At 39.1% G+C, this 13,841-nt stretch overlaps 1 protein-coding gene across 1 annotated transcript; it reads right to left on the bottom strand.

The window, feature by feature from the left end:
- Positions 1-1,580: 1,580 nt before the first annotated feature.
- Positions 1,581-13,297, bottom strand: LOC130294013 (pro-adrenomedullin-like). Its single transcript, XM_056543374.1, has 5 exons — positions 13,169-13,297; positions 10,607-10,752; positions 7,016-7,103; positions 4,426-4,575; positions 1,581-3,607 (listed from the first exon to the last, which is right to left on the bottom strand). Exons 3-5 carry the CDS (start codon positions 7,099-7,101, stop codon positions 3,370-3,372), a joined length of 474 nt encoding a protein of 157 aa, XP_056399349.1. The 5' UTR covers positions 7,102-7,103; positions 10,607-10,752; positions 13,169-13,297; the 3' UTR covers positions 1,581-3,369.
- Positions 13,298-13,841: the final 544 nt, after the last annotated feature.

Below are 13,841 nucleotides of genomic sequence, written 5' to 3'. Positions count from 1 at the left end.
TGTATCCTGCCGCCTGCACCACCGGGACCATGGCCGCTGTTGCCACCGCTCCTGCCACCGCCGGCCCCGATTGCGGCCATCATCACTGTCCCGATCGCCGCCCAGCAGGTCTGTGATTGGTCGGTCGTTCCGACCGATCAATCACGTGATCGTGAGGCGACACCAGTGCCACCTCACTCCTGCTGGGTAAGGGTGAATGGGGCTGTCTCGGTCTGAATTGACCTGCTATTTGGGGGGGTCTCAGGACCCCCCAGGGGTTTGCACGGGGTGCCTGCTGATAGATACCATGTCCTGTACTGGGACCATGTCCTGTACTGGGACATCACATAATAAAAACTGAGGAGAAGTAACAAAATAAAAATTGGGATGTCCCACATTTCCCTGGGCCTTAGCTTTTGATGAATGAGCGGTTTAGGGAGCTCCTTTTAATGTCTCCATATAGTACCACAGGCAATGATTTTTCTAACAGTGGGGTTTTAGAACAGGGGTACATTGATATGATAACTGTCTGTATATAGATGATACCCCTTATCCAAAAGGAGATGCAGAAGCTTCCGGACAATTTGGGGAGGGCGGATATTCAGGGGGGACAATTTGTCCATCCTGGAATCTGTGTGTGCAGTCAGACTCACTCTCACACAATTTAGACATTTTCATGCCAAACATGCCCGTTTATTAGGCATATATTGGTGGAAACTTAGACACCCCTTAAAGTACCAGAGATTCATCTATGCAAATATTTTTAGCATTATTATTGATTCTAATAATTAAGCCGGGGGGGGGGGGGGGGTGTACTTTAAAAAGGTGGTCGAAGCTGGGGTCACCTCTTGGGAAGCATTTAGCAATCGAGTGCCGATTACATGGATCAATGTAATGCAATAAAACACTGGAAGAAAAATAAATACATGTATTTGGTAGCATGCTGGAAGTTGTAGTTTTAGGAGGCACCCTGGTTGGGAAACACTGGTATACATGATATTCAGCTTAGCTCTATTAAAATAGGCATTGTCAGATCCAAAAACGCTTTATATGTTGTTGCTGATGAAACTTAAAGACCTTTTGTAATATGGTTGTTTAATTTTATAAAATATTTTATAAAGAAATTTTCTCCTGAAAATCTCACCCCTAGGGGTCCCCATACCTACTGGACACTAACTAATCCTGCAGCAGCATCAGGCTTGTCCATGAGTCATGGACAAGAGATGACTTATGGACAAGACGCACCAATCACCTCCAACCACCACAAAGGAGGGACACCACAAGGGATAGAGGCATGAAAATTAGATGTACATAGTCAGGATAAGTTACTGAGTAACATATCATTTTTTTTTTTTGTGGGATCTGATGGGTACGCTTAAAGTAAGTGGGCTAAAATTTCGCGCTCAACCTGTAGACCGATGTGGCACTGTATTCTTTCAATAATCTCAATCTGTTAAATGTAGCGAGGGGTAATGGCTGCCACCACTATGTGTGCAAAAGGTTCACAGCAAAATACCTACAATCCATATATTATGATACATTTCGGAAATTAAAACCGTAGACATCACATGACGCTTCAGATTGAATAAACATCCTTTTAATGGGTGAACATCATACATACTGTTATTCCATGTACGCAAAGTATCAACACATAATTATTAGCTTTATAAAATCAATAATTCCCAACCATTTATAACTTAGAAATATTAACTTAAAATACTTTACAAAAAAAACATAAAAACTATAAATATCTGTAGAGTGTGAATAGATATATTTACATCTCCGATATGTTTACAATATAATCTTATCCAGAAAAAAAAACCTCATATTTTACAGTGAAATCTACTACACAGTGCTCTGGTGGCCGCCTGTCCTCATGGACACATCAGGTGAAGGCCGTCTTGAAGGAACTGTCTATGGTGAGGGATAAGTCTTCAGATCTGAGGATTTATGGGGTGGTAATATCTTCGGAAATGAGATACGATACTCTGTAGTATTGTGTAACGAGCAGAGATGTGCTATTACCCATAGCAACCACTATTTCTTTTTCTTATTGTAGACCTTACTACTAAAATAAAGATATCCTATTGGTTTTATAGGGCACAGCAGTAAGCTACTGCCTGGTGTTAAACTCCAACTCCAAGCATGTCTGTTAAACCATACTGAGAGTTGTAGTTTTGCAACAGCTTGGGTTCACTGGTCTACAGCTTACTTTGTAATGTGCTAAATTTGTAATGTGATTTTGTCAAACAATTTAGGCTTAATATTGCTGGATTCGGCTTTCATCTCCAACTAGTAGAGAAGTAGACTCACTGGACCCATTCTAATAGCTCGGCGTGTTCCTCTATAGTGCAATAAATGTAATGGGGGGTAGTAAGAGATTAAAAATAAATACATTATTCTTTTTTCTCTCTCAAAGAAACAGCGCTACTCATAGGCTGTTGCTGGTACTGCAACCAAGCCCATTAAAAAAGATAGAACTGAGCTGCAATACCAGACACAGCCTGTACGTAATTCTAATTTTGGACAACTCTTTAAAATGTCACCTCTAAATTTATTATTTTAATAGATCGAACTTGAAAAGCGTGATTTTCTTCTTTTTTTTTCATTGAAATTCCCCTTTTTGGTGAAATGTGGTTCCGATTTTGTATACTTGTATTGAACTACATATGTAGCAGGGGGCTCTGACTCCCTTATCCCTGCAGCACACGGTCATGGATCCTGCCATTACCCGTTTTCTTCTACTATCTAGTGCAAAGGAAAAAATACTCGTCACTTGTGACCTTCTGCCGAGAGGTAGACAAAAAAACAGAAACTATTATGTTTGGTAATGACCTCTCGTCTTTGTGTAAACATCTCCCCGCTTCCCGCGGCAAAACCTAAGAAGTACACAAGTGCACAACAATTCCCTTACTTCCCCACCTGCATCCTGTAGGCACGCTGAGAGCACTCGGTCATTGTGTCAGTCACAAGAACTGCGAAGCATGACATTGACGTCACTCTAGATACAACTTTATAATATTATTCTTGGCACACTGAGTTACACAGTAGCTGTAAAGCACATTACATTATTATTGTTGGAAAGCATACTCCTGGCATAGTAGTTTCAGTTTTCTATAAGGAAAGGGGAGGGGGGTAGTTTTACTAACACTTGGATCAGTGCGCAAATCTTGGTTCCTTCTATGAAAAAGCAAATGTATCTCTACACGCTTGTGTAATCTTCAGGTTCTGCGACAGGTCGCCGGCGGCCTGATTACCCAGGAGCATACGTCTCCAAGCTTGGCTTTTGGATTTACTCCACAGGATAACCTAAAGACCACAAGTTCAGCTCTATGGAATCTTATTTACCAGGATTGGTTCTTCTTTGACTTGTGGAGTGAACAGATTTATCTATGTAGCAAGTAATGTTTCAGATAAGCCAGTCCGTTCCTTCTCCCGGAGCAAGGAACGACGTCTTCTGCCGTATCCTAAGGGGTCTTTAGTGTCTCTGTTGGAGCCATCTTTGTAGTTGTTGTTCCCGAGTCGGTAAAGCATGTTAGCTAAATTCTGAATCTGGCAGGTCCCCAAGTGACAGCCGCGACCACCGGCGGTAGCGGCGTAACGTTTCTCTCTCAAGTGCAACAAGGAACTGGAAATAAGAAAAAAAAAAACATATGTTTTATAGGTCATGGACTTTTCTTATGGTTATACTCATGGTTTTTCTTTTTACAAAAATGGGGCTGCTCTTCTCCGTTGGCTGTTTCTGGTATTGTAAATTTGGTCCCATTGCTGACATTTAGAATGGGAAAAAATTGCAATACCAGACACAGCCTATGGACAGTTGAGGCACTGTAGATTTTTTTGGGTCATTTCATACAATTTCCTTAAAGGGGTACTCCGCCCCTAGACATCTTATCCCCTATCCAAAGGATCTCCCTGCCAAACCCGGAGTTCGTAGAGAGTGTTGGGTGCAGCGCCGGAGGCTCGTGATGTCACAGCCATGCCCCATCAATGGAAGTCTATGGGAGGGGGCGTGACGGATCTCCCTGCTGAACCCAGAGTTCGTATAGAGTGTTGGGTGCAGCGCCGGAGGCTCATGATGTCACAGCCATGCCCCCTCAATGCAAGTCTATGGGAGGGGGCGTGACGAACGTCACGCCCCCTCCCATAGACTTGCATTGAGGGGGCATGGCCATGACGTCATGAGCGGGGCATGACCGTGACATCAAGAGCCTCCAACCCGCATCGCCAGTAATCCGGCACGGAGTGAAGTTCACTCCGTGCAGTGGATGTCTGGAGTGCCACAGCCGAGATCGCAGGAGTCCCCAGTGGTGGTCTTATCCCCTATCCTTTGTCTAACAGTGGACTACTCCTTTAACACGCATTTCTAGAACTTATTTCTACCACTCACAGCTAAGTTTATTACCTAAGAAGTGTATGTATTTCTAAGAATGTGTATCCCCTTACCTTAAGGCATTCTGGCTAGTCTGTGCATCTTCTTTTGGGACTTCCTGAGTAGATATATGAGTCTCACTGTCTCTTACATCCCGTTTTAGTCTCTGGTTTGTAAGACCTCTTAGCTTCTCCAGGAAAGACTCTACAGGAGGTGGCATACGTCTATAACAATAAAGAAACATCATGACTTAGTACTATATATATACACAATAATATTTGAAACTAGAAGAAAACATCATTAAAGGGGTACTCCAGTGAAAAACTTTTTTTTTTTTAAATCAACAGATTTGTAAATTATTTCTATTAAAAAATCTTAATCCTTCCTGTACTTATCAGCTGCTGAATACTACAGCGGAAATTCTTTTCCGTTTGAAACACAGAGCTGTCTGCTGACATCACGAGCACAGTGCTCTCTGCTGACATCTCTGTCCGTTTTAAGAACTGTCCAGAGTAGGAGAAAATCTCCATAGCAAACCTATGCTGCTCTGGACAGTTCCTAAAATGGACAGAGATGTCAGCAGAGAGCACTGTGGTCATGATGTCAGCAGAGAGCTCTGTGTTTCAAAAAGAACAGAATTTCTGCTGTAGTATTTAGCAGCTAATAAGTACTGGAAGGAGTAAGATTTTTTAATAGAAGTAATTTACAAATCTGTTTAACTTTATGGCACCAGTTAATTTAAATAAAAATGTCTCCACCGGAGTACCCCTTTAAGCTCTCAATATCTAAGTATCTATAGTGGTCAGAAGATCTTAGGCCAGGTTCACACCTATTTGAGGCACATTTGTGTGGTATATAATAATGTTAATGTTGGTGAATACCACAGGGAGACCCTGTTGTTTGATGTACTGAGCGTAATCTGGAAGTGAATATGTTCGGCACTTTTGCGAGCCTATACTTGCATGCTCAAATAACTGGGTCATACTGTGATATATGTCAGCATTCCATTTATAAATCTGAGTGGTGTGAACCTGGCCTTAGACTTCTAACAATGGGAGACACCATACACATCGAATGAAAGTCAGCTGATTCCTGATGATTTCAGCCGGATCGGCCAACTACATTGTATGTATGTCCCAATCCTCCCCAAGCAGTAGATTGGAGAAAGGAAGGATCGGGCATGTTGAATTTAAAGGGGTACATTTTTTTTTTAAATCAACTGGTGCCAGAAAGTTAAACAGATTTGTAAATGACTTCTATAAAAAAAAAACTTCCAGTACTTTTTGGCAGCTGTATGCTATAAAGGAAATTATTTTCTTTTTGAATTTCTTTTTTGTCTTATACAATGTATATACTGTGTACGTGTTTCCTCAAATCTGGGCTTATGTATTGTATTAAGTACTAGAATTGGGTTTGTGTGATATGGATAAATATGTATGGACCATATAAATATGTGATGTTGTCTTTTTTTTGTCTTGTCCACAGTGCTCTCTGCTGACACCTGATGCCCATATCAGGAACTGTCCAGAGCAGGAGAAAATCCCCATAGCAAACCTATGCTGCTCTGGACAGTTCCTGACACAGACAAAGGGGTCAGCAGAGAGCACTGTGGACAAGACAAAAAAGAAATTCAAAAAGAAAAGAATTTCCTCTGTAGCATACAGCTGCTAAAAAGTACTGGAAGGGTAAAGATTTTTTAATTGAAGTCATTTACAAATCTGTTTAATTTTCGGGCACCAGTTGATTTAAAAATAAAAAAAAAAACTGTTTTCCACCGGAGTAACCCTTTAAACTATTATTTTTCCCTGATACTTTTATATTCTCCTCTTCCCAATGAAAAGACATTTATACGCGGCTGAGAATGTGCATGTAAATTGGGGGTGTCAGGAGGAATAGCTGAGAAATAACTGTTTAGTCAACCAAGGCACCAAGATCTTATATACCGGTAGTTCTAATCTATAGACATTTATTGTCAAGATATTCCTACATAGTAGATCGATGTGAGCTGAAGCTGGGGACCATCCATCTAGTGTGTACTGGAGGAACGGGGTCCCATTTGTTTGCATGAAAAAGAAGAGTTGGACAAGTTGGATTTTCAGGAGAGATAAGGTGCCACCAAGGTGTCTTACAGCTGTTTTTTCTCCTTTTCCCATTGAGAACATGTGCTCCCTTAGCCAAGTGCCAATGTATATGAAGTCTATGGTTACTTTAAAGAGGTACTTAATCCTTCCAGTACTTATCAGCTGCTGTATACTACAGAGGAAGTTGTTTTCTTTTTTAAATTTCTTTTCTGTCTGACCACAGTGCTCTCTGCTGACCTCTCTGTCCATGTCAGGAACTGTCCAGAGTAAGAGCTAATCCCCATAGCAAACCTATCCTGCTTTTGGCAGTTTAGACAGATAGAGGTGTCAACAGAGAGCACTGTGGTCAGACAGAAAAGAAATTTAAAAATTTAAAAAGAACTTCTTCTGGTGAATACAGCAGCTGGTAAGTACTGGAAGGATTAAGATTTTTAAACAGAAGTAATTTACAAATCTGTTTAACGATCTGGCACCAGTTGATAAAAAAAAATAATAATAATATTTTTTCACCGGAGTACCCCTTTAAGTGCATGAGACAGTTATTAGACACTTAGTGTAGTAGATGTTCATGCAAGAAGCTCACCTGTCCCTGCTCCCCATCCAGTGAGCGCTGCACACATTGATTGTCATCACAAGGAAAATCAGAACAAGACATCCACGGAAAGCCATGACTGCGGGAGAGAGAACAATACAATATAAGTACACAACAGCAAAAACATCTATGTCCTGACAGTTTCTCTGATCTGCGCTAAATATATACTGTTATTCTTATTCAAGAAATCATTGTTTGGTAACATTTTGGCACCGGGACAGAGCAGAGCAATAATAGTAAATGGATGGACTTAATCCAAGAGAGGAAGTAGCCTTAAAGGGGTACTCTGGTGGAAAACTATTTTTTTTTTTTATCAACTGGTGCCAGAAAGTTAAACAGATTTGTAAATTACTTAATTTACTTAAAAAAAAAAAATCTTAATCCTTCCAGTACTTATTAGCTGCTGAATACTACATAGGAAATTCTTTTCTTTTTGGAACACGGTGCTCTCTGCTGACATCATGATCACAGGGCTCTCTGCTGACATCTCTGTCCATTTTAAGAACTGTCCAGAGTAGGAGAAAATCCCCATAGCAAACATATGCTGCTCTGGACAGTTCCTAAAATGGACAGAGATGTCAGCAGAGAGCACTGTGGTCATGATGTCAGCAGAGAGCACTGTGTGCCACAAAGAAAATAATTTTCCTACGTAGTATTCAGCAGCTAATAAGTACTGGAAGGATTAAGATTTTATAATTTATACTTCTGGCATCAGTTGATTAAAAAAAAAAAAAAAAAAAAAAAAAGGTTTCCACCGAGTACCCCTTTAACTATGCACCATTGTGCAGCCCGTAACACAACAAACTGGGTCATAATGCAGATATTAGCTCGAGTCTGCTGCTTAATTGTAACATCAGGTAGTGACAAGACTATAGAGAGCAGCAGCCAAACACAGTGACTAATGTAATGGAAACACTCCCTGCCTATAGGCAACCATACACCCACATATACTACACTGAAAACACAAGCCAGAATCCCAAGTATACATCTAAAAACAATATATCCTACATGGTACTGCAATACTAGGCACAACCATTGGACAAGAGTGGCACTGTTTCTGGGGGTAAAAAAAAAAAAAAAAAAAAAAGAAGTTTTCAAATGTAGAACTTAGAATGTGTGCCGATCGGTAAATAAGACTGATGTGAGAGCAGTATGTGCGTGACGCTCTGCACTATGTAGATAAATGGTTATGAAGGACTATGGAAAAGTTGTAAAATTGTCATCTGATATCTAATAGATACATTTCCAAGGATTATATGATCGGTCAGCAAGAAGAAAGGTGAACTTACGGCTCCTGGCAGGTAAAAAAAAATCCAAGGTTTATTCAAACATGGTTGAAATCCAAATGTAACAAAACAATAAAGTGAAAATAAAATACAAACGAAACGCACCAAGGTGCGTTTCGTTTGTATTTTATTTTCACTTTATTGTTTTGTTACACTTGGATTTTAACCATGTTTGAATAAACCTTGGATTTTTGACCTGCTGGGAGCCGGACGTTCCCCTTTCTTCTTGCTGATTGCCCCACTTGGAGTGTCTGCTTGTGAGCTTCCACGAGGGAGGTTGTGCTGGTATTCTAGTGAGGTTAGAAATATTTAGTGAGCTGATTTTTTGTCTTGTTGTACTTTGCATGACATTGTATGATAGGTACCTCTGACCGTGCATAACCCCTGACATCTATATCCTAAGTTCTGCAGCCATCTACAGAGCACCTGAGCCCCCTTTGGTACTACCTGGAGATTTTATAGATGACTTTTTGGTGGATTTCCCCAATGTTAATGCTAATTAATATTTAACTACGGTACCTTTCATGTCATACTCAAAGGGTCCAGTAAGCTTGCATTGTTTGCATGGTCACCATGTGCTTTAGCTTCTTATCTGTGCCTCCCCTATCCAATCTTGGCACAGGTTGGCACAGGGATAACTAAGGAAGCTTTGCAGCCCCTGCTAACTACCCCTCACATCTCAGCTTACTTAACACTACTGTGCCTACTCTATATATAATAAAGATTAAAAAAAACAACAGGATGCGCTCCGTAGTGTGATGCCTTCAGGTAAGACAATACCGCAAAGTGTGAACTGTGCTTACCGAGGTGAGTTGTACTCCATCCAAGTACAACCATGGATTAGGGTATAGCAATAATGAGTCTCTGCCACCACTCCACACCAACATAAAACTGATAGATTGAGACTTCCTCCAACTCCAGCAAGGTAAAACAGGCGCTGAGACCAGGATAAAAATCGAGGGATTTTTATTACCCACAATGCAACGCGTTTCGCGGAAGTTCCGATTCTTCAGGCATCAAAGAAGAAGCACAACTTCCGCGAAACGCGTTGTCTTGTGGGTAATAACAATCCCTCGATTTTATCCTGGTCTCAGCGCCTGTTCTACTCTATATATTATTAGTCTTTGCACTGGTTTCCTATGTGGCATGGGGACCTCCATCTAGCTATTCATTCATAGCATCCTGGCAGAGTTGTATTTGCTACTAAGTATAACCAATGTGAGGCACCACCACTCATCTAGTACTTAATAGAGTTAATATACATATACCAAAGCTATTTATAAGCACAGCAAGCCTGAAATAACTGAAATAAAAAATGTGCCACATAAGCCATGTACTAAGTGATACTACACAGCTAAATTTGGATTGCAGCGTGCCAAGACTGAGCTCAGGCTTTTCTGTTGAGATTTATTTTACTATGCAACACAAGGTCGCCAGAAATGCGCAACGTATTATTACTGTACGAGCAGAAATCAATTGATGTGGGCAGGTAAAGATGTAGCAGAGCTGAATATGTTAGGATACATTGGTCAGGCAGCTATGGGTTGCACTGGGCAGAGGAATTGGGCCAAATGACTGATTTAGTTAGTTCTATAGGTAATAAGGAAGTTGTATTATCAATGATTATTGTTACTTTTATGGCAGCTCTGCTACATTGGTGTATTTTAATGAGCTGTAAGGAACCCCTCTGTGTGCGCTCAGAGGATTATATTGCCTAGGAACTAGTAAAGCAGGCACTCTGCAACCCTTCTATTATATTGCATCAGAAAGACCATGTCATTCCTACAGAATGTACAAGTCTCTGCCCGCCATAGGGAGATTAGCGCCGACTTGCTCGCAGTGTTTTATTGCTTGGACACTTACATAATGGTCATGGACACTATCCATCGACCTGCAGAGTATTACTGATACAACTACATTCATAATGTGCAGATGTAGCAGAGTTGTGTTGGCATCTGACAATGTGATTTGCATTAAAACTGCATAGAAATCTACTGCAATACCTTATATCATAAAGTTATCATGATCAGCAAATACCCCATAAAGGGAATTACATGTGGTGTACAAGTAACAATGTATTAAAAAAAATAAAAAAAAAATAAAAAAAAACATAAAACATGGTATATTAAGAAATATATTAATTTCTGTTATAGTCAAAAATATTTTATATTTTATGTTATCATTCAAAGAAATAATAAACTAATATGCATCACGTCAATATTTACAATTTGGAAATTTAGAAATAAATAAAAATAAAACACAAGCATGAAATGCATATTGGATCAGCGCCACTTACCTGTATATATGACCTGTGTCTGTCCTCAGAAGTTCTATTTGGCTTCTTTCCTGGCGGAGTGTTCAGTCCAAGGAATAAGTGCTGTTCAATAAGGCTTTGTCCCCTGACTGCAGCTGAGCCTGGGACTCCTTTATATGCGGTCTGACCTGCAGGGGAGGTCATGTGCAGGATGATGGTGATGATCATGGTGATGACGTCACGCAGGGAGGAAAAAAACCAAAACGCTGTTGAGTAACTCTCAACTATATACAGAGAATTCCTGGCAAAATTACCATCATCCTCTTTGTAATTTAACAAAATATTCTAGCAACCTAACATAATAATAACAATAATATACAGTGGTCCCTCAAGTTACAATATTAATTGGTTCCAGGACGACCATTGTATGTTGAAACCATCGTATGTTGAGACCAGAACTCTATGGAAACCTGTTAATTGGTTCTGAAGCCACCAAAATGTCATCTAAAAATAGGAAAAAAGTGAGGATTAAAGATAAATAAGTAGATAACTAATATAGATAAAGCAAATCCTTACATATAAAAGTAAGAAAGATCTGCTGGGAGCTGTAATCACTGTCTATTTCAGTGTTTCCCAACCAGAGTGCCTCCAGCTGTTGCAAAACTACAACTCCCAGCATGCCCGGACAGCCAGAGGCTGTCCGGGCATGCTGGGAGTTGTAGTTTTGCAACAGCTGGAGGCAACCTCTTTGGGAAACACTGGTCTATGTAGAGGACATGAGCTTCTTCAGGGTCCTGTACAGAACACGCAATGTCGTAAAAAAAAAGAAAATGGAGCCGCCCTCACCTGGTGTCCAAAGGAGAAGCTAACCCTGGCACAGGTAAAGAGTACAGAACATGTAATACCTCCCTGTACTGTAGGGGGCGCTACCAGACACCAGTCAGTGCATACACTTCAGTAATACAGGTAAAGAGTACAGAACATGTAATACCTAACTGTACTGTAGGGGGCGCTACCAGACACCAGTCAGTGCGTGCACAGGGGTTTTACCAGTGAAATATCCATTCTGATTGGTCAGTTCTTCCAGCCATTGACACGATTCGCAGATTCCATAGCATTGTATGTTGAGTCTGGTTTCAAGTTACAATGGTCCAGAAAAGACCATTGTATGTTGAAACTATTGTATGTTGAGGCCATTGTAAGTTGAGGGATCACTGTAATAACAATACTAGTACTACTAACTACTACTACTACTACTACTAATAATAAAAATAACTAATAATACTAATTTATAATAATAATAATAAATAATATATATAATAATAATAAAATAACAATACTACTACTACTACTAATAATAATAATAACAAATAATAATAATTTATAATAACAATAAATAATACATATAATAATAATAATGAAATAACAATACTACTACTAATAATAAAAACAAATTATACTAAATTATAATAATAATAATAAATAATACATATAATAATAATACTAATAATAATAAAAACAAATAACAATACTAATAATGATAATAATAAATAAATAATACATATTATTGTTATCTTCAATCTATTTTTCTACTTTATACGGTAATTAAGGGAGTAAGATTGTAATTTACCTATTAACCTCTTAATGACCAGCTAAATGTTTCTTTTTTTGCCTTTGCTGTTTTTTTCTTTCTTTCAGTTTTTAGAGGTTCATATGAATTACTGTGTCATTTTTTTATAATTGTATTTGAGGTGTGAATATCGAAAAAAAAAAAAAAAAAAAGTTTTCAGCCTGTTAAATTGGGGGATATTTTCACACATTTTTTGCAGTGTCCGGCAGGGGTAAACATTGGGTAATTTCACCATTATACCTCTGCTGTGTAACAGCCGTCATACATTGACTTTAATTTAAAAAATAATGTATAAAGAAACCACCCAAGCGAAGGCCAAAATTATTCTTTTTTTTTTTTGCTTTTGTCCGGTGATTAAGGTTTATGACTATTTTCGCCGTATGTGTGAGATTTTGCGCCATAAAGGACGATCGCAAACAAATTTAGGGAACCTAAATTCTTTAGATTATTATGGATATCTAGATACCTAATATGTGTAGGTTTTTGTTTTTAATGCAATGTATGCGCAAAAATGTTTTTTTATACTAAATAATTTTTTTTGCAGGCAATTTTTTACTTTATTTATTTATTCATTCATTCATTCATTAATTCATGTGTTTAATGCAACAAGGGATTTGAGTTGTTTCTACTCATAATGTATAAGCCCTAACCTGTGTGCTAATACTTTATATTCTGTGTCACTTGGACACAGGCTGCTGCTAGGACTGCGCTTAAGGTGGCCATACATTTTTGATAACAGTTATCTCAACCAACCTCCGCATGCACATGAACGTTAGTCTCTTCATCTCCGCTTTGCAAGCGATATTCATATTTACAATGAAAGTCTATGGGACTTCTGATATATGGAATATCCCATAGACTTCCATTGTAAGTCTGTATACTGCATTTACTAGCTGTTCAGAGCGGAGATGAAGGGGCACAGCGTGTACAGAAAGTTAAAAAGATAAGTTAAAAAATCTTAATCCTTCCAGTACTTATCAGCTGCTGTATAATACAGAGGAAGTTCTTTTCTTTTTGAATTTATTTTCTGTCTGACAACATGCTCTCTGCTGACTCCTCTGTCCATGTCAGGAACTGTCCAGAGCAGGATAGGTTTGCTATGGGGATTTGCTCCTACTCCGGACAGTTCCTGACATGGACACAGGTGTCAAATCTGTTTAACTGTCTGTCACCAGTTGATTCAAAAAATGTTTTCCACTGGAGTACTCCTTTAATGCATTTGTTTGTTCTTTAGTATTTAAGGGAGAATAAACTCCGCACAGTAAACTTTACAGCATTAAAGGGGCACTCTTGTGGAAAACTTTTTTTTTTTTTTTAAATCAACTGGTGCCAGAAAGTTAAGCAGATTTGTAAATTACTTCTATAAAAAAATCTTAATCTTTCCAGTACATAGAGCTATCTGCTGACATCACGAGCACAGTGCTCTCTGCTGACATCTCTGTCCATTTTAGGAACTGTCATGAGCAGCATATGTTTGCCATGGGGATTTTCTCCTACTCTGGACAGTTCTTAAAATGGACAGAGATGTCAGCAGAGAGCACTGTGCTCATGATGTCAGCAGAGAGCTCTGTGTTTCAAAAAGAAAAGAATTTCCGCTGTAGTATTCGGCAGCTAATAAGTACTGGAAGGATTAAGATTTTTTAATAG

Source organism: Hyla sarda, chromosome 10, assembly GCF_029499605.1.
Source record: "Hyla sarda isolate aHylSar1 chromosome 10, aHylSar1.hap1, whole genome shotgun sequence".
NCBI classification, from domain to species: Eukaryota; Metazoa; Chordata; class Amphibia; order Anura; family Hylidae; genus Hyla; species Hyla sarda.
Note: the sequence above shows the minus strand (reverse complement) of the source record. Positions and strands in the feature narration are given on the sequence as shown.